Source organism: Pelmatolapia mariae, linkage group LG7 (assembly GCF_036321145.2).
Source record: "Pelmatolapia mariae isolate MD_Pm_ZW linkage group LG7, Pm_UMD_F_2, whole genome shotgun sequence".
In the NCBI taxonomy this organism is placed as follows: Eukaryota; Metazoa; Chordata; class Actinopteri; order Cichliformes; family Cichlidae; genus Pelmatolapia; species Pelmatolapia mariae.
The window spans coordinates 23,676,936-23,701,553 of record NC_086233.1 but is presented as its reverse complement, the minus strand read 5'-3'; the positions used below and the strand labels follow the sequence as shown (position 1 = coordinate 23,701,553).

The 24,618-nt window shown below is 40.8% G+C and overlaps 1 protein-coding gene across 5 annotated transcripts; it reads right to left on the bottom strand.

Moving 5' to 3' along the window:
• Positions 1-1,462: 1,462 nt before the first annotated feature.
• Positions 1,463-24,441, bottom strand: LOC134630812 (nipped-B-like protein B). 5 transcript variants are annotated; one of them, XM_063478506.1, is made up of 46 exons: positions 24,265-24,441; positions 22,872-23,018; positions 22,293-22,458; positions 21,915-22,045; positions 19,341-19,449; positions 19,099-19,247; positions 18,692-18,822; positions 17,955-18,045; positions 17,297-17,821; positions 15,591-17,192; positions 14,182-14,364; positions 13,846-13,917; positions 13,651-13,740; positions 13,461-13,561; positions 13,250-13,336; positions 12,935-13,166; positions 12,303-12,454; positions 12,119-12,199; positions 11,897-11,997; positions 11,667-11,796; positions 11,470-11,552; positions 11,203-11,335; positions 10,967-11,110; positions 10,788-10,874; positions 10,470-10,687; positions 10,274-10,376; positions 10,079-10,177; positions 9,713-9,859; positions 9,191-9,325; positions 8,985-9,083; positions 8,813-8,866; positions 8,593-8,701; positions 8,360-8,496; positions 8,106-8,246; positions 7,913-8,006; positions 6,884-7,038; positions 6,599-6,689; positions 6,291-6,464; positions 5,984-6,174; positions 5,738-5,845; positions 5,278-5,478; positions 4,998-5,144; positions 4,548-4,894; positions 4,286-4,460; positions 3,910-4,098; positions 1,463-2,440 (listed from the first exon to the last, which is right to left on the bottom strand). In XM_063478506.1, the coding sequence occupies exons 2-46, from the start codon at positions 22,933-22,935 to the stop codon at positions 2,081-2,083; spliced, it is 8,118 nt and encodes a 2,705-aa protein (XP_063334576.1). In that variant the 5' UTR covers positions 22,936-23,018; positions 24,265-24,441; the 3' UTR covers positions 1,463-2,080. The 5 variants fall into 5 exon arrangements, with proteins under 5 accessions (XP_063334576.1, XP_063334578.1, XP_063334577.1 ...); XM_063478508.1 differs by having other exon boundaries at positions 21,945-22,045; XM_063478507.1 differs by lacking the exon at positions 24,265-24,441 and adding an exon at positions 24,150-24,227.
• Positions 24,442-24,618: the final 177 nt, after the last annotated feature.

Here is a 24,618-nt window from a genome sequence, read left to right as displayed (position 1 = left end):
TGATCAAAACTAAAATAATGTGATTTGGAAATAGCAGATTCAATACAAATGTAAAGATTCAGAAAAATTGTGCTAATTGAAAGAGTCTAAAACAGATTGCTTGGGATAACAATGTTATTGTACAGTACGATCTACTGTACAATATAAAGTGCCTTGAGGCGACTGCTGTTGTGATTTGGCGCTATATAAATACAATTGAATTGAATTGACACATGGCATGTTTCTCATGTATGGATTTTGTGGGATTTTCCCACACAACCATCTCTAGGGTTTACAGAGAATGGTCTGAAAAAGAGAAAATATCTAGCAAGCGGCAGTTCTCGGGGTGAAAATGCCTTGTTGATCCCAGAGGTCAGATGACAGGCTAGACTGCTTTGAGTCAAAAACAAGGCAACAGTCACTGTAATAGCAACTCCTTACAACCAAGCTGTGCAGAAGAACATCTCTGAACTCACTGAAATCTGAAGCAGATGGACAGTGGCAGAAGATCACACCGGGTGCCACTCCTGCCAGCTAAACACAGAAAACTGATACTACACTTCACCACAAGTCAACAAAAGAAGACTGGAAACATGTTACCTGGTCTGATTAGTTTAAATTTCTTATGGTCAGAATTTAGGGTAAACAACATTAAAAAAAAACACCCATCCTGCACTGTATCAACAGTTCAGCCTGCTGGTGCTGTAATGGTGTGAGGGATATTTTCTTGGTACACTTTAGGTTCCTTAGTATCAGCTGAGCATAATTTAAGCACCACAGCCTACCTGATTATTGTTGCTGACCATCTATCTCTTTATTATCACAGTGTACCCATCTTTTGATGGCTGCTTTCACCAGAATAACACAACAGGTCACAAAGCTCAAATAATCTCAAACTGGTTTCTTGAACATGACAGTGAGTTTACTGTACTAAAATGGCCTTCACAGTCACCAGATCTCAATCCAATAGGGCACCTTTGGGATGCAGTGCCAAGAAATCTTCAGCAACTGTGTGACACTGTCAATACGGATCAAAATATCTGAGGAATGTTTCCAGCTCCTTGTTGAATCCATGCCCCCCAAAATTAAAGCACTTCTGAAGGCAAAAAGGGGGGTAAACTCAGCGGTAGAAAGGTGTACGTAAAAAACTGCATATACCTATTAGTATGATTATATTTACACTAATACTCATAAAACACACAAGCTCGTTAGACAGGAACAAAGTGCCCACAGCAGATTAAAAATTCGTACCTTTTATGACAAATTTTCCTCAGTAAATTGAACGTGATAACATTTTATGAATCATTGACAGATGAGTTTAATCTTTCTGTCACATGGGCTTATGTGCCTTTTTGAAATTAACTTCATAGAATCACTTCTATTTATCTGTGTCAAACACACGGTGGGAAAATAAAAACCAAGCACATTACACGGTCTGATGCCTGCGGGAGAAAAAAACGCAAACAAGTAACAAAGATGTAAGAAAAATTTATTGCAGTATTTATTCCATCAGAAGAGCAGGCGCTCGCTCTTTTTTGTTCCTCTGTGCTCTATAACATCAAAAATCTATATTAAAAACAATAATGGCACAGATACTGCACTTGTCTGAACATAAATAAATTATATCAAAGATAGTCCATTATAGAATGAAGGTAATAAACAAAAACGTCTAAAACAGGAGAAAAACGAAAGTTAGAAGTTGTCGAAGTTCAGGTCAAGTGAATAAATCCATCTGGTGCTAGTTTAAATTCAAAAAACACTTTATTAAGAACATCATCAATACACTAATTTCCAACATTCACTTTGTTTTTTTTTTTACAGAATTATGTTCAGATATAAACACGTTTTTTTTAGTTCATCTATAATACAGTGGGAGTAAAAATCAAACAACCAAGTTGCTGCACAACAGCGAAGGAACTCCCACACAATGTTTTCCTAAACATTTCCTTCTTGTCTTTTTCTTGCCTTTGAACACGTGTGTATTTAAACAGACGTGTTTACAACACTCTTCCACCACCAGGACGTTAATCTAACTTCTGTGTATGTAACATATTGGATCCATAGTGTTGAGCTGTGCAAGATGTTTCACTAATCTCTTTGATTAACTCTTAGTCCCCTCCTTGGCAGCGTACAGTGCCCGTAACGTCTGTGCCACTTTGTTCGTGAGCTTCTGTCCGCTTGTCAAAGAGATTTTCTTGCAAATAATGTCCGACTCCTTGATATTGTCGACCCAAGGCACCTTTTTGCGGCCGTCCCGTTTCTTTGCGACAGCCCAGGGTCCAGAGTAAGATCCAGTCATCCAGTGTATACTGTAGCCATTTCTGGTCTTCTGGACGACCCTGGCAATCTGCGGTCTGTCTTTGTATTTGGGACAGTAGATGGCTACGATGTCCATTACCTCTACTGTCTCGTTCATGTTACCTGAATCCTCTGCACAGTCTCCACCTTTCCTTGGCTTTCGCTGTGAATGACAGGCAGTGTCAGAAACCCACTTATGTGGGGATAATATGTTAATGGGTATGCTGTAGATAAAATGCACTGTTAAACACTGAAAATCATTCTTCACGTCTGTTGTTTGTAAACATTAATATAAATGTACAACTTTGTAATATCAGCGGTGTTGAATGGAATCTACTGTAATTTATTTGGTTATGCTTTGCAGGGTTTAAGTACAGTGATCTGTCCTGTGGCTAAGTTGCTGCTGTATAAGTATGCTGCTAATCGAATGCACTTTAAAGCTGATTGTCAGCAAATTTGAGCACCTTTGTAAAAGCAGAGGTTTTAGCTGTTTTCTGCTCTAGAGCATTCAGATGTGTGTTAACATAGCGTCACATAGTGCCATGGACATTCCAGCAAAATCACCCCAAGGTCAGATTGTGCAACCCTTGAGAGAAACTGCAAAAAAAATCCAAAAGCTACATCTCAGACTCTACAGGCCTCAGTTAGAAAGTTAAATGTTAAACTTCATTAGCCAAAAGACTAAACAAGTACTGCTTGTTTGGAAGGGTTCCCAGAAGAAAGCCTCATCTCTCTAAAAAGAACACGGCCACAGGGCTTAGATTTGCAAAACTGCATCTGAACAAACCACAAGACTCCTGGAACAATGTCCTTTGGACAGATGATGCCAAAGTGGAGATATTTGTTCATAATGCACAGCACCATGTTTGATGAAAACTAAGTGAGGATTTAGGTTTTGCAGCCACAGGATCTGGACACCTTGCAGCCGACCATGAACTCTTCTTTATACAAAAGTATTCTAGAGTCAAATGTGAGGTCGTCTGTCTGGCAGCTGACAGCAGCTTGGCTCAAACTGGGTCATGCAACAGGGCGATGATCCAGAGCACATTAGTAGAAAAAGAATGAAAAAGAAAAGAATCGCGGTGCTGTAACGGTCCAGTCAAAGTGCAGACCTCAGCCTGACTGAAATGCTGTGCCGGGACCTTAAAAGAGCTGCGTCTAAATGAATGCCTGCAAACCTCAATGAACTGAAGTAATGTTTGGGCCAAAACTCTTCCATAAAAATGTAAGAGGCTGATAAAATCACACAGAGTTATTGCTGTGTTATTGCTAAGTTATTGCTGCTAAAGGTGGTTCTACAAGGTGTTGAATCATGGGGTGTTTTTCACAGGACTCCAGTCTGCTGAAAGCCCTCTTTTACACATGATTTTTATATCTATAATATTTGTCTGACCTCTGTAGAAGTGCTCAAGTCATAACACTGTACATACTAACATTACCATAAGCCCCTCTCTACAGAGGAAAATTCAATAAATGTTCAATGGTGTGGGCGTCTTTATGTGTATGCATGCAATAAAAGTCAGTTTGCTTCAATCTGTCATTTTCTGGCACTTTTAACCCAGCATAACAAACATCACCACATATTTCCAGCATTGTAGCAGATACCATGAGGAAAACAAATAAAGTTCTTACAGCAGGGGGATCTTCATCCTCGCTCTCCTCATCATCTGTCTCCACTGGAGCTGCATGATTACTGTGGTTGTGGTTTCGGGGTTTTGGACCCCTCAGCAGCGAAGTAATGGCTTTGTTTCTGGCATTGGCATTTGCTTCACCGTCCTCGTCCTCTTCATCCCGATCCAAATGATCCATTAGAACCTTGAACTAAGAAATTAAAGGCAGAAAAAATGTAATAATGATCATTTCTACCCTGCACGTGTTTTACAAACAAGGACAAACAGTTTCTCGGACAGAAAACCAATAAGACTTCCCGTCATTATTACATGCAGACTAATGGACACTGCTACTGCTTATGTTTCCAAACGGAGACACGAGTATATTGAAAGCTTACATCCAAATACTGTTTTGCAATGTTCTTCTTGGCCTCGTAGCTGAGATCTGTGTTGGCCAGATCACTCCTTAGGTAATCCAGTGTCTGACTAGGGTTGAAGTGCACCTTAGATTTCCTGTTCACTGCCTTGTCATATACTTTGGCAGACTCTGTCGGTGAATACTTCTGGATTTTGCTGTAACACAAACAAAATTGCTCAGTAAAGCGATTTGCATTGCTCACAAAGAGACTATAAAAGATTTAGATTTTCTCCGAGGCCCACCTGTCCGAGAAGCCGTACAGATTTTTCAAATGCTGTTTGAGCACCAGCACCAGCAAAATGCCCTGTGACGCACTGGCAAACTCCAGCAGAGGTTTGGTGTTTTCAGGCAGACGGTCCATCACTGCGTCCTCATCGTCCAGGTCAGAGTCGGAATCGGAACCCTTTTGCCTCTGAACTACATCTTCCTCCTCGTCACTGCTGCTGGATGTGCTGCTGCTCTCATCATCCTTTTCATCATCGTCGTCGTCATCAGAGCTGTAGTTCCTCCTCCGAGAATGCTTCTTCTTTTTCTTTTTCTTATTCATCTTCATCTTCTTTTCATGCCTTATAGGCTCTTTCCGTAAACACTGCACAAATGACAAAAGAGAGGTCAGATATGTCAGATATCTTCTCTTGAGCACAGCGACCAAGCATAACAACTGATAAACAAAACTAGACAAAGCTTTGCACCTCTTTAAATGACTGGAGCAAGTTGCTACCAGAGACAGACAGGGTAATGTCTATATGATGCATGATGAAAAGAGGTTCCTCCTGGGTCTGATAAGGGAAGCAGGCCAAGTTATCTGCTATGAACAGCAGCATGTTCACCTCTGTTTTCTGCAGGAGACAAAGTCAAAAAAGCACATTTTTAAATAACAAACAGGTGTAATTGCTCTTCTGAGGGCAAATACAGCAACCTAAATATCTCCTGACAAAGGCCAATCATGCCAAAGTAAAGAGGTGAACTTACAGAGCTGTCATCAAACAGGTTGAGCAGGGAAATTAGAAAAGCCCGTCTATGTTGGCGGTTCCCACGGACCATGGTGTAGAGATGAGAGCAGAGAGCCGAGTCGGAGTCGTCGTGACGGAAACCGCGAATGACAGCGTGTTTGGATCCATTTATGGCCTGTTGCACCTGATAAGACATCTTCAGCCCTGCGACAGCCTTCATCTGCAAAAAAGCCCCCAAAAAACAGTGAGATAACTCATTAGGTGGGCACGTTAAATGATGACATTTGAAATACAATTTATTTTTAAAGCCTGAGTTTTTTAAGCCAGGTGTGAGTTAAAAAAACAAACAAACTGCAGAACGTAATAATAATATAAAAGTATTAGATGTAAATACATTTATTACACAGAAAGTTCTATTTTCCCACCTTTTTTTACACTTTCACATTTTTCCAGTTGTCAAAAACCACAAGCCAACTCACATGAATAAAGCCTGAGTATTTTTTGTCGATCTCCACCAGCTGCTGATCGGCCTTGTTCTTCATTGTTGGCTCTGGGTCTGTTCCCATAGCGATCAAGTAGGGCACACACTGAAATAACAATTTACAATTTATGAGTATGCAAACTGCAAAACATAAAAAATAAATTTCAAAAACCCACCTAGAAAAATATTCAGAAAATGTAAATAAACCTTATCAGGCTATACTGATGTAAGACTGTGAACACACCTGTACAGGGTGAATGAGGCCCTGACTGAGAGTCAGGGTGATGACACTCAAGGCAAAGTGTCGAACTGTGGACTGCGAGTGGAAGAAGGACTCCAGAACCTGCTTCAAATAAATCTGCATTATGGAGCTGCTCATGCCCGATGAGATGTCCCCCATTTCCTTGAGATCCTCTTGCTTGGCTTTATTCTTCCCTGAAGAAGCAAAAACATCAGCCTGGTGAGTGCGCAGGTGTCACATTAAGTGGCTGCCATGTTTCACTGCATGTGCATGGATAACAATGGACGTGAGCTGGAACTGTTAAACTCACATTCACGGTCAGCCTCCTGCATTCGAGAGTCCTCCTCCTGCAGGTATGTCTGCAGGTTTTTGAGGACCTGGATCTTCAAATTGACTGAACTGTTCTCGTCCGACAGGATGCTGTTATAAAGAACCTTCACCTCCTGCACAAACATGAGCTCTGGGTGCATGATGAACTGAAACCCTTGGAAGAGAGGAATTGATTTAAAATACAGATTTACAAAGAAAACAAAAGTCAAAGTTAAAAGAAAGCTGTAAACATTAAGTGACGCTATAAACACATCTATACGAGCGTTTTCTGAGGTGTAGGATATATACCTAAACCTATGATTGCCTTGATCTGGACCTCCTCCTCTTCGTGAGTAGTGAAATACAGCAGAAGCTCCAACACTTTGTCCTTGATGACAATCTAGGAGACAAAGAGACCCAGCAATCAAAACAGCTCTTGCAGTCTTCATTCACATTCATTCATGCTGGGTACCCTTCATGCTGAAACCCTGCCTCCCAGTCTCAAAACAGGTCGATCTTTCATGAGTTAGGAGAATTTCTTAACAACAACTCCATGGAGCCACTACAACATTTAAGCGAAGGGCCGGGGTTTACCTTGTTAGCACCTTTGAACTCTTCTTGATCGAAATCAAAGTGTCGACACAGAGCCCCCACAGTGAAGAGCGAGCGCAGAAGAGTGGGTTTGTTAGCAGCCAGTGTGGAGCTGGTGGGATCCTCTTGGTGCTGTGTCTTGAGTTTTGCTAACGCTCCTATAAGATAACACAAACATTCAAGTGAGCTTTAATGTGAAGTTGAATAATAAGTCGAACGACTGCATTCCCTGACCTGCGCTTACATAGTTTAGGTTTTCACAGAGCTTTCATTTCTAGGACATTCAGGAGAATTTGTATCTACCAATTTGTACCTTTTCTGCTTTATTTCACAGTAGAAATGTCTTTGAACAAAAAACTCAAGCATTAAGTGACAGTTCAGCATAAAGTGGAACACATCACGGTGAGGTTCTCAGAGACAAAAAAAAAAAGACATGAAACAAGTAGGCAACAATTCCTTAGTAACAGTTCACAGACTAGCAACAACCCTTTTAAACCTGTAAAAAGGAGCTCACAACTAACTAGCTTTTGAGAGGAGAAAAAAAAAATCATAGTATCAGCCATCATCCTTTTTCTTTCTGGCTGCTTATGGATCCACAGCGACAGAGGAAAGGCTGTGATCTACTGACTGAAATCACAACATTGTGTTTTGTGCATCAGCTTGGCACAAACTCATAACTGGCTTAATGTACTGGCTCTATTAATACCTGATATTGATAATTTGTCGATATTTTGTTACTAACGTTTATAACAGCCAATGACTGACAATTTAAAAGCACGGAGGAGAGAGAACAAACACATTTCAACCATGTTGATGTTGGATAGTTTGCCCACCAGAGGGCACTCTGCAACTTCCCTATTGGCAAAGTTTTTCTGAGCCACAAAGAAAACAACCAGCTCGTCTGAGAGTGAGTGTTTGTTTTTAAACTCCACTGTCATATTAGATTAGTAAGGACTCTTAAATAACTAAACACAACAAATGTTTGGGAAATGTGGTTGTGTTTTGTCTTAAAAAAGAAAAAAAAATCCTTACCATAGTACCGATTAAAACAAGCCCAAACAAACTTGTAGTTGTGTGTGACCTTGTTCACAATAGCACCAAGACAGCTCACACAGTGTTGCACAACCTGGGAAGCACAAAAAGATGTATCAGAACAACTGTCTCACACGCTGTTTGTGGTTTTTAAAGCCACCTCTGAAAGCAGCGAGCTGCAAACGAGACCTACCGTCATGCCGTATTTGATGATAAGCTTCATTAGGTCTTCTTCGAGGGTAGTGAGGAAAGTCGCACTTGGGTGTTCCATCAGAGGCACGACCAGCTCCAGGATCTTAGCCACGTTGCATATCACCATGAAGTCGTTCTGACTCTGACAGATGACAGCACAAAAACACACGGCAGCTTCACTGTCCAGGTCCATGTTTAGCTTGCGTGTAAGTATCTCAAACATTCGAAAAACAAAAAAACTATCACAGTACTTACATTGCACTTGGTGGTCAGGTAGGGCTGCATAGTCATGGCATGCTTAACCATTAACTGTGCCCTGATTTTACTAAACAGGTAGAGAGTGGTGATGCACGCTACCAGACGACCTGAGCTGACTCCTTTGTCCTCACAATCTGAGACACAAACACAACAGGGTTATTATTTGTAATAAGACTTTTATAAGCAAATACACACCTATGTTTGTTCTTTTTTTAGCAAAATACATTTACCCGCAAGAGACTCCTCATATTTTAGTATATGTTCCACTAGATTGTCCACTAGCTGAACACAAGCCTTCCCTGCAGGTTTGTACGAAGCGTCCTCCTCTGATTTCAGCAGCTGAAAAGAAAAAAAAAAAAATTAAAAATTACCCAACAAAGTAATTAAAAAGAGTGCCAAATGAAAAAATGCAGACAAGCAGCTTCTGAGACAGCAACAAAGTCAACTAACATTTTGGAGAAGCTGCTCAAACCAGTCGTAGCCTGAGTCTTTACATGCCAACACCTGGAATGAAATAAAAACAAAAAAAACCAAAACAAAACACAAGTTAGTTCATTTTACTTATTTAAATAAGATCGCTTTTTGGTTTTTTGTTTCTCCCTTTTGTCCTGATAATACACACCACGTCTGTGATGTTCAGGATCTTTCTGGTCATGGCTTCTTTGTCGTGGCTGGGCGTCGGGGAGAACCAGAGTTTCTGGAATGTCTCATTCACCAGTTTCTGCAGAGGAAATGATGTTTAGTTAGACACACTGTATATGAACGCTTCTACCAACAGTCAACTGTAAAAATGTACATTAAACAAAAAACAACAAAAAAAACACCAGCCTTGATCCCTTCTTCATCGTTGACCCTCCGGATCATCTTCACGCACATCTCGGTGATCTTGTGGAAGTCTGGCTGCTCTAGACAAATATCCCTCATGATCTTAATGACTCTTTTTCTCACACTGATGCCTGTGTCCTGACAAAGACAAAGGAACAACTGAACATTAATTTCCTTTTGTTGTCACTTATGGAGCTAAATCCAAAAGTATTACTTATCCAGTGTATATATATATATAACACTGAAAATGATAGATAAATATAATGGCAAACAGGAAGAATAAGAGAAAATAATAACAGAAATATATTCCTGCAGTTCTTCACTTGATCTTTAGGTGGCACTGTAGGAAAAAAAATGTTTTAAACTCTTATGAACTTTTGCATTTTGAATTAAACTTTCCAGGACAAATTTCTCTTTACAAACCCATAAAAGAACACATGTTGTGATTAAAGTAAATCCAGACTTTAGCACATCAATAGGTTAACACTCATGTACGTAAAAGAACTGGAGGAAAGAAGAAGTTACCAGTATCCTTTCAATGAGCATGTCATAGTACTGCTCAATGAGCTCAGGTCGACTTAGCACAAAACGGCCGAGGAGCTCCACAGCAGCCTCTCGCACACTGGTGGAGTTGTCCATGAGGCGACAATGAACCCCACGCTGCATGTCCAGCTTAAAAATAAAGAAGGAAAATTAGTTTAGGACAGTGACAGGACAGAACTATAGCTATCAATCTCTGTGGCATCGAGCCATGAGCAGCACGTTAGCAGGGCAGCATTTACAGCTCTGGTGCTCAGTTGCGGACAAATCTGCACAGTCACAACAGCTGAAACACGTTCTGTGTCAGACAAGCTGCAAGAGCCAAGTAGCAGTCGATACTGAATGACCTACCCGTGCCAGGATACTTGGATCTACAGCCACTACTTCAGAGAGACACTTCATAGCTTTAGTTCTGACTGCAATAGCGCTCTCTCCCAGCACTCTCAGGATCTAGTTTGAAGCCATAGAGAGAAAAAATTAATGACAGCTGACACAATATAAACAGTCACTGGTGTTTAAGCTAATTCAAGCTAATGATCATCTTACCTGTGATAAATAAATATCAAAGCTTTGCGCAAACGGCCTCATGGAGGCCAGATATCTAACAATCAGACAGGAGTCATTGTAGTTTATTGTGTCAGAGTTCATCCTGAAAGAAAAGTCCAGAGGATCGTTTACTATAAGGATGAGAGGACAAACGAGCAATGTGGCAAAGTAGTGTCGTGAGTGAAGCACTATTTACCTCAGGGAACTGAAATGCGATGTTGACGTCTTGACGGCCTTGCGGAGGAATTTCTTCCTCGCCTCCGCCTTCTGCATGATCTCGGCGGTTGAGTCAACATCCCTGGAATGATGGTGACCTTTCAAGTCCTCGTCGTCCTCACTTTGAGACTTCATTGCCTTTTCTGCCTCGCTTGTAATGTCCCTGAACCACTGGGCAATATAAAACTTCCTAGCAAACTGGATGAAACAAACACAGGGCAGAGTATAATACATTTTTTTAAAACACGAAAGCAGTTCCGTAGATTTTAGTTCATGAAAAATCAAGTTAAAAACACACCACCAATGATGGATCGGTCTCAACGTTCTCATCTAGGTAGCCGAGCAAAGCCTTCTGTAGTTTTGGTATCTCGTCGCCGCCTTCAGTCTGTGAAAAAATGCCAAAAGCATTTTAAAAGCAGATCGACATCTTGGTTGGTTTTTTTATCTGTTAAACAAATTCCATAACTGTAAGTCTACCTCTCTGAGGATGCGGTCAATAGCCTTTTGGTCCATCTTGCTAGTGACAGCATCTTTACGCAGACGGGAAGCGACAGTGCCAAGGTAGTCCAGCGATGCCACCCTGAGTGCCATTTCTGTCTGCTTGTTACTGAACTGGTGCACCTGGAACACAAGACAAGGAGGAGAAATGTCATAAGAAAACCAAATATCTGCAACTTTTTCCTAGTGGGCAGATGATGAGTGGTGACACTCACCAGCAACCGGCCCAGTAGACTGAGGAGCAGCTCAGCAGCAGGCCACTCAGGCTTGTTAACTGTAGACAGCAGGTCATGAACAAAGTTCTCAAACAGCGGCCTGTAATCCTCCTCTCCCTGTTTACTGCCACACCTGAAACATGCAGAGTACTTACAGAATAGCAACACATGCAGTGCAGCTTATTCCACAGAAAAAGATACAACATATAAAGAGTCACAGTCACACAGACATGACAGGTTATAGCAAGAGTAGGAACAACGACTTACTTCTTGAGGAACACAGATAAGAAGTTCTGAGCTGTCCTCATGGCAGTTTCATAAGAGTTTGTAATAAGGACATCTTTATCCACCTAGACAATTAATACCCAATAAAAAACAGTTTGAGCATCTCTTAAAATACCTGTTTTGGGTATTTATTGAAGGCAAATATGGTTTTAAAAAATCTATTAAAACCTTAATGTCACCTTCTTATTGTGCTCATCCTCTGTCTCTTTCTCAGAGGGAAGGTGGACCACACACTGGATGAGCTGAAGAACAAGGGCTGTGACCATCTGGATATACAAAGGTTCTCCATCTGAGTCACTGCTGTTCAGCCTGGGGAGTATGAGACATCAGTTTCCTTATGTTACACTGGGGGCCTCAATAAACATCTGATATTGAGCAAATATTTACTCTGTAGTTACTCTGTAGTTACCTGAAATTCCTCAGGCTGCGTTTACTAGTCGGCAGTCTGGCCAGGGAGGTGAAAATCTCTTCAAGAATGAGCTGCCTGTGCTTCTTGTAATGAGAAAACACCTACACGAGAGTCAAACAAGAAACAACCGCATCAAAATACACCAGTCCAGACGTCACACTGAAGCATCCCATCAAAAACCTAATCCGAATCAATTTCAGAAGCACCTATAGTAATACTCACCGCAGTCACTAGTGTGATGGCACATAACTGCAGTTCACTAACATTCTCCACAAAAAATGGTGTAATGCCAAGGGTGGAGACCTAAAAGATGGGCACAAAAGCAGTGAGGTATGAGTTAACTCAACAGCCAAGGTGACATGAGGACACAAATCTGAGTGATGTGAAGGCAGATTCAAAACTGCACCTGCAGAATTGTGGTGTCAGTAAGCAGCTGGATTTCAAGGAGCTCAGAGATGCTGCTGATGATATCGCACACTTTGTTGTAGAGCAGGACTACCACCTTCTGTTTGTGGGTAGAACATTTGGCTCTCTTGGACTTTGAAGTATGCATGCCACCTGGGTGAGGAAGATCCGATAAATAAACAAGAAAAAATTATATATAAAAAAAAACAAAAAACAAAAAAACCCCAGAAGGAATATGTTAGAATTTCTCAGATATTCTGACACAATCTTTAGATTCAAATCCAGGGTCTTAACACCAGCTGATAAGAAATACTTGATGTTACAGCCCACAATGTATGTTACATGGGAGGAACTTTGGTAAAGGTAAATGCATTAGTTTTAGATTTAAAATGATTTGTGGCCAAAAGGAGGACAAGAGAATTTGAAATGTATAAAAAACTTCTATTAGTCACACCAAAAGTCACTGGCTTTATTATCAAGCACTACCAAAATACCGTAAGAAATTCAAGTGAGTAAAGTTTTAAAAAACTCCAAAATGCTAAAATACACACATTTTTTTAATCACTTGGAAATCATGATTATTGCTGTACGTGTTAAAACAGCTAAAAAGAACATAATAAAACTGTGGCTGACCTCCGTGGGGATCCACTCTGTAGACTGGGTCATACTGAGGGTACAAAGAGTTTTGCAGATGGAACTTGGTGTACTGCAGCACCCTCTCAATCACATCTTCTATATAAACAGCCTTTGGCATGTGCGGAGATGTCATTATGTTGAGTGCAGTCAAACAAGCATCGGCCGACTTGGTCACCCGCTCCATGATGAGGTCGCGCCACAACCGCTCCTCATCCATGGAATCATTATCCTATGATTCAGTTTTTTAAAAAAGGAAATAAATTTCACATTTTGAGCCTGAACAGCATAACTAAGATCAGCCTGAGAACTTACATGGTTCATTAGTGTAGAAAGTTTGACGCTGTCCTGAATGTTCCTCTCCAAAATATTCAAAAACTTCACCAGTTTACTAGATGAAAACTGCAGGAAAAAATAATTGGTTACTTTAACCGTACAGTAGGTGTAATTTAAGGTTGTTTACAATGACAAAATGCTGTCACCATGAGTGTAACAATTTAACACTGCAAGAACATGTCCTTGTCACCTTGTTAGAGATGCCCATAGCTTTAATCTTAGCAGAATCGCTGCCCAGCTCACTCAGCTGCTGCTTTCCAAGTAAGAGCTCTTGAGGTATTTCGTCATCATCTGGCACAGAGTTACAATGTCACTACTTTTTAATGTGACACTCGATAAATGTCAAAGAGTCTGAAAACAGCAGAGTAAATCATAACTACCTGCGGCAGTGAGGTCCACGTCTTCGAGATTCTCAAGAACGCTGTCAATATTCGATGCAAATCTCTTAAATGTGGAGGAGTCCATCATCTCTGTTAGATTAACGTCATTGAGAACTGATTAATAAAAATACATTATGTTTTAATAAAATAAATTATGAATTAATTATAAAAGAATTCAAAGTGCCAGGTCAATACCCTCTGGTGTCAACTTGGAATCATAAATCTTCCTGTTTTTCTGTTTATCCTTTTTCTTCTGCTTTCTGGCAACTAATCACACACACACACAATATAGTAGCCAAATCAGCAGCAGCAACAATCAACCCTCAAGCCATCAACAGAGAAAGAAATTGATGTCGTATTCTACACACCCCAGGGACTGGTATGACCAATTATTTTAAATAACGATAATCTGAATGACAGGACAGCTGTAATCTAATCAAAAAGTGAAAGCACGGGCTTCACTGGCCACTACATTATTTGATTATCCACTTATCCACTGGTAAGCGTATGCAAAAAAAAAAACAATCTGACCATCACTCAGGCTCTGTGGGAGAGAGCCTTCATCTGAATCTTCATCTCTCCAGTCGCGCTGACGGCTACTAGACCCTCGGCGAGCGTTATGAAAACCTCCACTTCGACGGTGTTCTCCAGAACCTCTTCTCTCTTCATGCTTCCACGTCTTATCGTGGTCTTTCTTTTTCTTTTTCCTTGCATCTAAAAAAACAACAACGGAGAAGAGTACACGTTGAGACAGCATCTGCATTGTAAATTACTGCTTTACATGCAATTAGGTCTATAATTTATAATTAGGTCTAATTTTTAGGACAAAGTTACATTTTTGTAATTTTGCTTCTGCACACCAACACTGGTGACTTTAACTCCAACAGTCAAGTGACACACTTTGAGCTGTAATCCAAGAGCTTTTGTAAAAGTACTTCATTAACTCCATATTTAGAGGGTCAAAAGTTATTGGACAAACTAATACAAATTTAAAAATAAGGATTGTTTTTAATACTTGAAAAGACTCTGCAGTCTAAAGGTTTTATTGTCATTCTGACAGGTTTTGTTTTGTTTTTCCCGCCTAATGATGGCGTCTTTCTCTCATAACTCTTTGGACCTCATGCTAAGTTCCAATTAAAAGCTGCCAAATTCAAGTTACGTACTTGGGAGTTAGACATTTTATCTGATTCATCTGTCATTAAACAACAACAAGGGAACTGGCTTCTTTTGGCCACGAACCTGCTTTTAATTCAACTGTCCACTTGCTTTTGAGCCTCTGAAAATAGGGGACTATGTATAAAAATGGACATAATTCCTAAAAAGTTTATGTAATACTTTTGTTAAATACTGGGTTGACTTAAAATCTACCATAGTGGTGCACAAAGAAAACCAAAAAAATGCATCACTGTCAAAATACTGTAAATAAATAAAAGGAAATTCCATCAGAAGTAGAGACAGTAAAGCACTTTGATAGATTTTACAGAATTCCCATGTGCTCTTCTAAAAACGTGCAATTTTTAAGGCCTAACAATAACACTAATTTAACTGTAATTGAGATTAAACATGCTTCAATAGTGGCCTGGACAAGTGGGCAGCAGACACTTTAACAATATTAAACAAAAACAGGTAGAAAAGCAAGTGTAACACACTACAAAAGGATGAACACAATTGCCAGAACGAATGCAATAAAAGCTCAAGGTCAAAACAGGAACAATTTCAATTAAATTTCTGTGCAACTTTAAGAGGAAGCACATCCACCAGGAGTAATATTTTCTCTTGAACTGAACCATAGCAACAGGTTCTGACTATTTCAGCTCCTTGTGTAGATCATGGAAAAAATGAGCAGCATTTTTAGAAGCTACTGTGGGAGCAGAGGCGATACATGATTTCAGTTTTTACACGACTGAGAACATGAGATTATAAAAGGCAGCGATACTCACACTCATTGTCAGAGTCTTCATCGTCATCCTTGTCTTGGTCATCATCCGAGGCCAACTCAGCATATTTGGATCGCTTGCTAATCATACTGTGGCTTCGCTTGTTTGTCCTCTCACAAAATGACCAGTTCTTGGATCTGGAGCCGTGTGCATTCCTGCTTTCCTTAATGATCTTTTTCACCTCGTCAACACTGAGTTTTTTAACCACGACAACGGGTTTAGCTCCTTTGTTTAAGTTATCTACCAATGAGACTCTCTCCAGCCTTACTCGCGGTACGCTCCAGCCTTCTACTAGTTTATTTGGGGGATCTTTATCTTTTCCATCTCGTTTCAATTTAGGAATCACAAAGTTCTTCAGGGTCCCTGACTTGCCACCCAGCAGGTACGAGGGGAATTCGCTCGGTTTGGCCTCAAAGGACTGACGTTTGTCTCCAGCTTGGCACTTAATGTTGCCATCCTCGCTTGTCTTTTGGTCCTTACTTTGGGGATTTTTAAGGCTGGAATTGCCTGTCCTCTGTCGACTATTGGGGTCAGCTGATTTTTTGCTTCCATCATGCTTTAGTCTGGTGCTGTCAGGTTTAGTATGCGGGTCAGCTAAGTTTCGACTGCAGTTTTCTCTTAACATCTTCTGTTTCCTGTCCCTGTCCTTGGCTTTGTCTCTCTCTTTCTCTTTTTCTATGTGTCTGTCTTTGTCCCTGTCTCTCTCTTTTTCTATGTGTTTTTCTTTGTCCCTGTCTCTCTCTTTTTCTATGTGTTTTTCTTTGTCCCTGTCTCTCTCTTTTTCTATGTGTCTCTCTTTGTCTTTGTCCCTGTCTCTCTCTTTCTCTTTTTCTATGTGTCTCTCTTTGTCTTTGTCCCTGTCTCTCTCTTTCTCTTTGTGTCTGTCTTTATCCCTGTCTCTCTCCTTCTCTTTTTCTATGTTTCTCTCTTTGTCCCTGTCTCTTGCTCTATCTCTATCCTTGTGTCTTTCTCTGTCCTTATCCCTGTCTCTATCCCTGCCTTTGTCTTCTCCATGTCTGGAGCGCTCTGTCTTGCTCATGTTTTTTGGGGTGTCGGGTCGGTTTTCAAGCATTCGGTGGCTGTTGTGATTCTTTTCCTCTTTGTGGCGTGACTTTGAATGCTTGTCAAGTTTCTGCCGTGAGGGGTCTGGCCTTCTGTCATCTGACGGTCCCTTGCTGCTGTCACTTTTGTCGTCATGTCTGTGTTTTGATTCACGCTGGCTTTCCTGCTTCTGTTTATACATTTCCGGTTGTCCATCTGAGCCAGACTTCTGGAGAGTGTCAGCATGCTGCTTGATGATCCCAGGTCTGTCATCACCAACCCTTTTGACCTTTCCATCGGGGTTTGACTTCAGACGACGTAGGTGATCCTCACACAGCGGCTGTGATTCCAAGACCACTACAGGCTGTCCTATTACTCTGCCAGCTTGCTGTAGATCGATACTGACCATCAAAGCAGGCCGACTGGCACCATTACTTGCAGCATTCGTCTTCTTGGGTGTCATCTTGCTGACACTGTTGCCCCCATGAATGGCAGCCCCATCATTTGACTCTGTCCCGGGTTCCTGGGGATAGGAGTCTTGTTTCCGTTTCTTCAGCGGCTTGTCTGAAAGAAAGAACACTACAACTTAGCACCTCTACACAAACAACCTGACAGATTTGAAAAACATTCTAAGAAGCACAGGGGCAAAAGCAAACATAGATTTTCACCTTTGTCCTGAACTTCTTTAGACCATCGTTCTCGGTCACTGGCTGACTCGCGTTCTATCCTCTCAATCTCTGCAAGTGTGTCTATCTCTGTATCATCAAAGGAAACTCTGCCAGTGACACCAGTTTCAATGGTATTTGGCCGCACAGCAGCCTGTTGACAGTTTGCTTGATCGTCAGCTCCTAACTTGTTTGGAACATCCTGGGCAGGTTTTGATAACTGGTTATTATTATTATTATTGATCATAACTGTTTCATGGTCCAATTCCATATGTGCCTCAGGGGGAAGCTCCTCAGATTGATCCATGTCTTGAACCTTTACTCTGGACAGTTTTAAGGTCAGCTTGGTCGAGTCTTTTGGTGAACTAACTATATCGTACAAGGCATTTTTTTCCATCGGATCACTTTCTTCTTTACTCCTCTCCTTATGTTTCTTCTTGCGATCAGACGAGGTGAGGATTTGGTCAGGCGGTGCACCTCGTGGCACATCAGCTGGAGGCGACTGCATTATGAGGGAAGGCCTAGACCCTGCAGAAACACAAAGTATTTGATGGAATTGTGAAGACCACAGATTTAAGCCAAATGTGATTTCTGTAACGGTGTATTAGGTTTTTTCGAAGACACAAAAAAGAAGAATTAACTTGTTGCTAAGGCAGCATACTTTGTACAGTATCTTCACTCCCAGCTGGAGAACATGCCGACTGTGGTGATCTCACTGAAAATGCAGCAGCCTTCATTGGAGAATCATGCTCCTATTGAAACACAAGACATTTCTTATTATTTTAACAGTCAGCTAGACGTAAGAGTCACCAGACACGATACAATATTTTTCTGATTTTTTATATTTTGGTATATCCCGAGTATTGTAATACCACATATTGTGATTTATCACCTTTTTCAACTGCGAATTACATCCTCAAAGTTAACCTTTGTCAATATCTGCTTTATCCAATAATTTATCTTACTTTAGTTGTGACAAAATGAGATCGTTAAGCACACACTGCCATAAATGTTGCCATAAGATGGGCTCAGTCTGCTATCAGTCTGTGACTGAATGGGATCAAGTTAGCTGTCCTGTTTTTACTCATTAGCTTGCTCTGAATTAGTCGGTAGCCTTGTCAAGCTAAGTGTGTCCAGTGTTGGGTAGTTTTTTGGTCATTAGCTGATTTAATCGAAGTTTGCTCAGCTAGCATCATCTCATCTGCATGAGATGAACCATTTTGTTTATAGTATTTCCAGAGTATTTTAATTTATTAAATCAAATATCAATATTTGGTCTCCCTGTATCGACGCAATAATGCCATGTAAAATATCCCGACACTGTGCTCTATTTATTTTTTCACCCACGCCTAATTTGAGCTGAGGTCCAGTTCATGATAACTTGAATTTGCACATTACCTCATTTCCCAGTCTGTGAGCCACGTTCATGTAGTCTTCATCTGAGCCCAGTCTCGCATTGTGATTCGATAAATCAGTTGATAGATGTCCAGAGACTTTGCTGTCATGGATATTTCTCAAGCCACTCGTAACTGAAACGAAAATGAAATTAAAATTCTAGTTAGATATTTGCTCATTTTCTCACCACTTAACGGTGTATATAAGTTAATAATGTTATTAGGGATCAGTTAAGTAATTTGCATACAACCAGCTAGGTCTATCCAAGTCACCATGTGCACTGTTACTGGTTGCTGAAGTACACAAATGCACATAAAACTTATCAAAAGTTTGCTATTTTCTGTCGTTACTAAAAGCAATTCGACATGCAGCTTATGTGATACTTTTCTCTTGACCAACATTACACTCACCTTGCTGAGCATGTTGGTGTTGGGAATAACTGGGTGGATTGTACTGCATGTAGTCCGCGGGACTCTGGGGTGTGTAGGGACTAGGTATAGGGCTGTTCTGCTGGGGTACAAAGCGTGGCCCTGAACCAGACTGCGGTGATGTAAAGCATCTGCAGATGAGGAAAGCAAAGGAAAAGAAGCCTTAGCTGAGGAATACATGCCTCTGATTTTCATCATCAGACAATACGGTGGCACTGCTTTACCCAGAGGGGCTCTGAGGGACAGTGGTTTGCTGATAGTTTGAGGCTGGACTCCCATGGACCTGATTCTGAGTAATCTTATACTGCTGCACTATTGGCTGCAGCATTACACCTATGAGATAAAGACAACAACAAAAACAAAAATTAGGCACATATCAAACAAGAAGCTCAGCATGTGCATTTCTCCAGCTAAACCAAGCCTGCCTACTGAGTAGGAATACTGGGTTCACTATATTAAACTATAAAGCAGGTTATTTTTCTCATTCCAGGATATTAAGTCTATATTAAGTCTTAGCAAATAAGTATTTTATAAATTATCCTGATCCTGTTTAAACATAATAATATATATTTTCTCTACCACTGAGGCATGAGGAAGAAAGTTGCAACATTAAATATCAGGATGATAAACTGTGTTAAAGACAACCTTTCAGATGCAAAATAAAGTGAACACTTAATACAACAGGCCTGCTACAATCTTGCCCATCCTTTTCCATTAACCATGCAGGAAAGGTGTCCATTCCAGTCTGTGATCATTTTGAGGGCATGTTTAGTGATGGTGGTTGCATTACACAAAACATGGTTTCACAGCCCTAACAGTGGGGTGATCGTCTTATAATGCAAGTTTGTTTGCAATGTCAGAGCGTTTGGTACTAAACTGCAGGAGCAGCATTATATTTTCAAGTAATGAAAATAAAATCTGACAAAGTGAATTTCAGAGTGATGAAGAAAGAGGTTAGTATAGCGAGAGTAAACCAAAGCGGGAGGCTATGTACATTATCATCCATTAGCATTAAATGATGCTTGACTCCACATTTTTACGGGCTGTGAGTGTGGTCATTACCACAAACACTTGTTTACTTTTTCTTGTTTTCATTTTGCATTTGCCACTGTCCTCAATAATGATGCCTAAAAGTTTGCTTGCTATATTTAATATTATTATAATATTATTAATAATTGCTACAATTACCACCTGTGACTGTGAGATATTGCGGCTATTCCTATAATAATAAAACTTTCCCAAGCTAAAGCCAAAGCCAAATATGAAACTGTCTATGGCAATGAGCAATCTAGCCGATGACAACAAAACAAACAGAGCTAGGCTGTTTCTGTCTCTGGCTGTAAATTTTTTTGACAGATGCTATTTATTATTAATTCCAGAGACCCGAATTATATTAGGGTGAATAAACATCAACAGTTATTTTTTAACCTAATTAAGACATCAAACAAATAGTTTTCTGTTTTTTTTTATTTTTATTTTAATTATCTGAGTTTATGACCAATATGAAAATAGATTTAAAGGGCTTTTTCACACAAGTGCAAACGAAGAGCTTAACCTCTAATGGGAAGCCAGATTTTGAGACATTTGTCTACCAGATTTATACAGCTACCGCAATCCACTAGAAACAAATGAAAAAATAAAAATTCCCTACTTTAAATAATCAACAGACCTGGATGGAAGAAACAGTCTCTGTAAAAAAAAAAAAAAAAACTAATTAAAGGATGTGCTGAACAATAAAATTGTATAAAAGGTATTTCTTTGGTCCTATAGCTTAGACCTTTAATGTAGTTTCACTTGACAAGCTAAAGATTCCTGGTTTGACCCCAGGAGGAGACACAAAACCCTTTGAGGTTTGCATCTGGCAAATAAAAACAATCAAAAAATTCTGCCAAATTAAACATCCGGAGCTACCCACTGTGGTGACCCCTTGCGAATAAGGGAACATAGCTTCATTTAAAGACTAGGACTTTAAAGACTAAAGTCTTTAAAGACTAGGAGATAAAAGAGCCAGGATCTGTCCAAACAACTAGGTGAAGACGCCTTGTGACTGCCGAAACTGATTTAAGACAATTATTTTATGCACGCTGTAGGCAATTGACTAGAAAGCTGGTCACCAAAACAAAGAATAGCCCTGTTTTTGTTGTTAGTTACGAGACAGCGCAAGCCTGGCCATCCCACGACAAAGACAAAACTTACTGGATCATTACTGTTGTTGATCAAGCGATTAAGATAACTTCTTCAAAAATCCATACAGGGGCTGTTTTTCACTTTCTACAGCCAGGTCTATCGGTGCAAAGGGCAGATACACAAGTATCTGTAGTTAGCGTTAGCAATTGTCCTCACCTTTTGTGCTGAAACAATGTAACCGCCAATGCTCACCCATTAAAACTAAACCTACATTTATACAAAAAGTCGGCAACACACTTGCCAGTGGTTTCCATATTTGTCTTGTCACTCCCTAGTACGTCTTACAAGGGGGAAAAAAACCCCCATCACTGACAGCTCAGTTCTTGTAATCAGTGCGATGCAATCCAGCAGTAACAGTGTGAATAGTTGCACTTTCCTGTAACAGGCTAAAATGCTTATTCTGTGTAGTGTGGTGATTCCACAGTTTCCTCCTGTGGTGACAATGACTGCAGTGTGGGAATCACACAGGATGAAACAAGGCCTAAGTAGCACATCCAGCAAAAGATATGCTCAGGTGAATAATTAAGCTAAACTAAGGTACCCGCAGAGAGAAAGCATGCAGCAAGATCAACTGCAGAGTCAACAGCAATGTCTCAGTGTCTCCTCCTTACCACCCAGAACCTTGTGCTGGGTTTGCATACTTTTGTCCCTGAAGATTTTGGGATTCCTGGACAGCAAAGTTTGTAGGAGCATTGGCATGTCGCCCTCGGGTTCATCGTTGCCCAAGTTGTCCTTCAACTCTCTGGAAAAAAAAAAGAAGAACAATCTATGTTACAGGCAAGAGCCACCTATTCCCAAAAGCTAGCTACTGTAATGTGCTCACTGGCATTAAATTGGCAATACCCGACTACAGTGCTGAGCTAAACAGTCATTACTCTGAAATAACACACTGTCAGGGCAATAGTTTATGTGCAATTCAAAAATAATTTAAGAGTTTAAAAAAAAACAGTACTGCAGCGAGGTATGAAAGATCAGCAAGTGAAACTTACATGTGTTCGGTGGAAACCTGGTTAAGGCTATGCGCCAGCTGAGTCACTAGACTCTCGTCTCGACACACCAGCAGGCTGCTGACCTCTTCTGAGATCCTTCCATTGTAGAGGAGGCTCTTAGCAGTGGTGGCAGGTAGGGGAGAAGGCAAAGGAAGCTGGTTCAACACTGAAAGGACAGTTAAAAGAAAATCATGGCATAAAACTGTACTGGGAAAAGCCTGTAAGGGCGCCCAACTTACATGCACTATGTAGAAGTAATGTCAGTAACACTTTGTTTGGCAATGCACTATTTAAATTTGCACCAACACTCTAATCTGGATAAACAATCCAAAGGTTTCAGAATGTGTATTAAATGCAATAATGCACACAATATATTTTACATATGTTTCTTTTTTCATTTCTGAAACTGATATAGGGCACATAAATCTATAACCTCTGAAATCACAATAACTAGTATTCAGGCGTTCTTATAACTACATGCCCAGTTAATTTCGGCCTGCTTGGCATTCAAGTAATCACTAGTCTTGCCTCATTTTAGTCTGAATGCTAGTGTTTAAGCTGTGATGATGTTGCACTTACAGTCTGTTAGGCTAGCAATTCCAGCAAGAGTAGTGATGGGAACATGAGGCATGTCACCATTCATGCTGAAGATGAGGTCAAGAGGTCGTGTCAATGCACAGGTTGGTCAATATCACCAATCGTCCTATATGTCACATCGCCAAAGTGCTGCAAAAGACAGGGGAAAAAAAGTGGCAACAAGACTGAATTAAGAAATGGCCCATTATTTTACAGACAGCTATACTGTACTTGCTCTGGGATGAGGATTAGAAATGGTGTGAGCTCACGAGTGGGCATTATTACAGTGCCAGCATAACTGAATCTCTGAGGTACACGATTCACACAGGCCCCACAACAAGCCTGGGCATGGCTTTATCAGTTATTGATTTAAGGCTCTGTTGGAAATGCCACCTTGCTCCCCGGTACAATTTCCTCTTATATACATACACAACTTGAGGATATGCAATCCAGTTGCGAAATTTCAACCTGCTCTAAATCGAAAATACAGTGAGAGCGGAAACACACCGGCAATCAACTACTTTAGATCTCAAACGCACGTCGTGCATTGGCAAGTAGACTCGAGTGGTGACAGCTCTCATTTAATCACTCATTTAAAAACACAATAAAGTGACACCGATTGTGTTTCTGTGTGTTGTTTTTGTGTCTCTGGCCTCTTGAGCTTGCTTGTCCGTGTTTATACTTTCAGTTTCGCCGACGGAACATACAAAACAAAATCCAAAGGCGATTTAAAAAGAAAAAGCCACTGTTAGCTAATTATGTCTCAAAATTCTTCTTTTGTTTCAGAGCCAGTTAAGATTCCCGGGACTGCCCGGAAACAAAACAGAGACATTAGCTCGTCTTGACAACACTTATAACTACATTAATACTCTGTTGTTATTATTTTAGTTGTTTCATACCCTTGCTATGAGGAAGAGCGGAGCGACGACGTCTGTGAAAGTGACAAAAATGAAGTCGCGGTTAGCCGGCTAGCAACAACTGAAGATGTAGCTAATGTATGCTAACTGGCTAGGTGTAGCCTTATCTGTAACTTGCATTAGCTAGCATCACCGGGAGTGCATCAAACCCGGTTAGCCGTGTGCTGCTTATTCGATATCGCTCTTTTTACCGCACGGGTCGCGTATCGCTTTAGATTAACACTTCGCACTTGCTGTGGCCTTCATCGTCGCATCTCCAGCTATGAAAGTGGACCTCGGACTTGCCTAAGGAAGCGTAACCCCGACCCGACGCCAAGGAGGCAGGGGTACAAAGCACAGACCCCCCATCACAAATCAGAATTACCCCCTCGGCTGATTTCTGTAACGGCTCCCGGTGGCTGTCTGACAGCGGAAAATGCGCAGGGAGGTAAACAATCTGCCCGAAAATAGGCTGTAACAGTTGAACCTAGCTTATTTACCTCTGGATGTGATGAGAAAGAGAAGTGGTTCTGGTGGAGAGGAGGAGGAGGAGGAGGGGGAGGAGCAGGAGTAGGATGGCAGCTGGAGCAGGAGAAGAGTCTCTAGCTCCCTCTCCGTCCCACTGTTCAAACAGCTCCCTCGGAACTGACACATAATCCCTGGCTGGCTTTTCTTTTTTTTTACCCCTTCTTTCTCACGGCGGACATATCTGCCGTGAGGGGAGAGCAGCTTGGTTAGAGGCGATGCTAACGAGTATCAGGTCATTTTTCAGGACAAAAAATAAAAAAGGCTGATAGAGGGGGAAATCAACAATTTACCCCCTACAGAGTGACCCTTAAGAAAAAGCCTTGAAC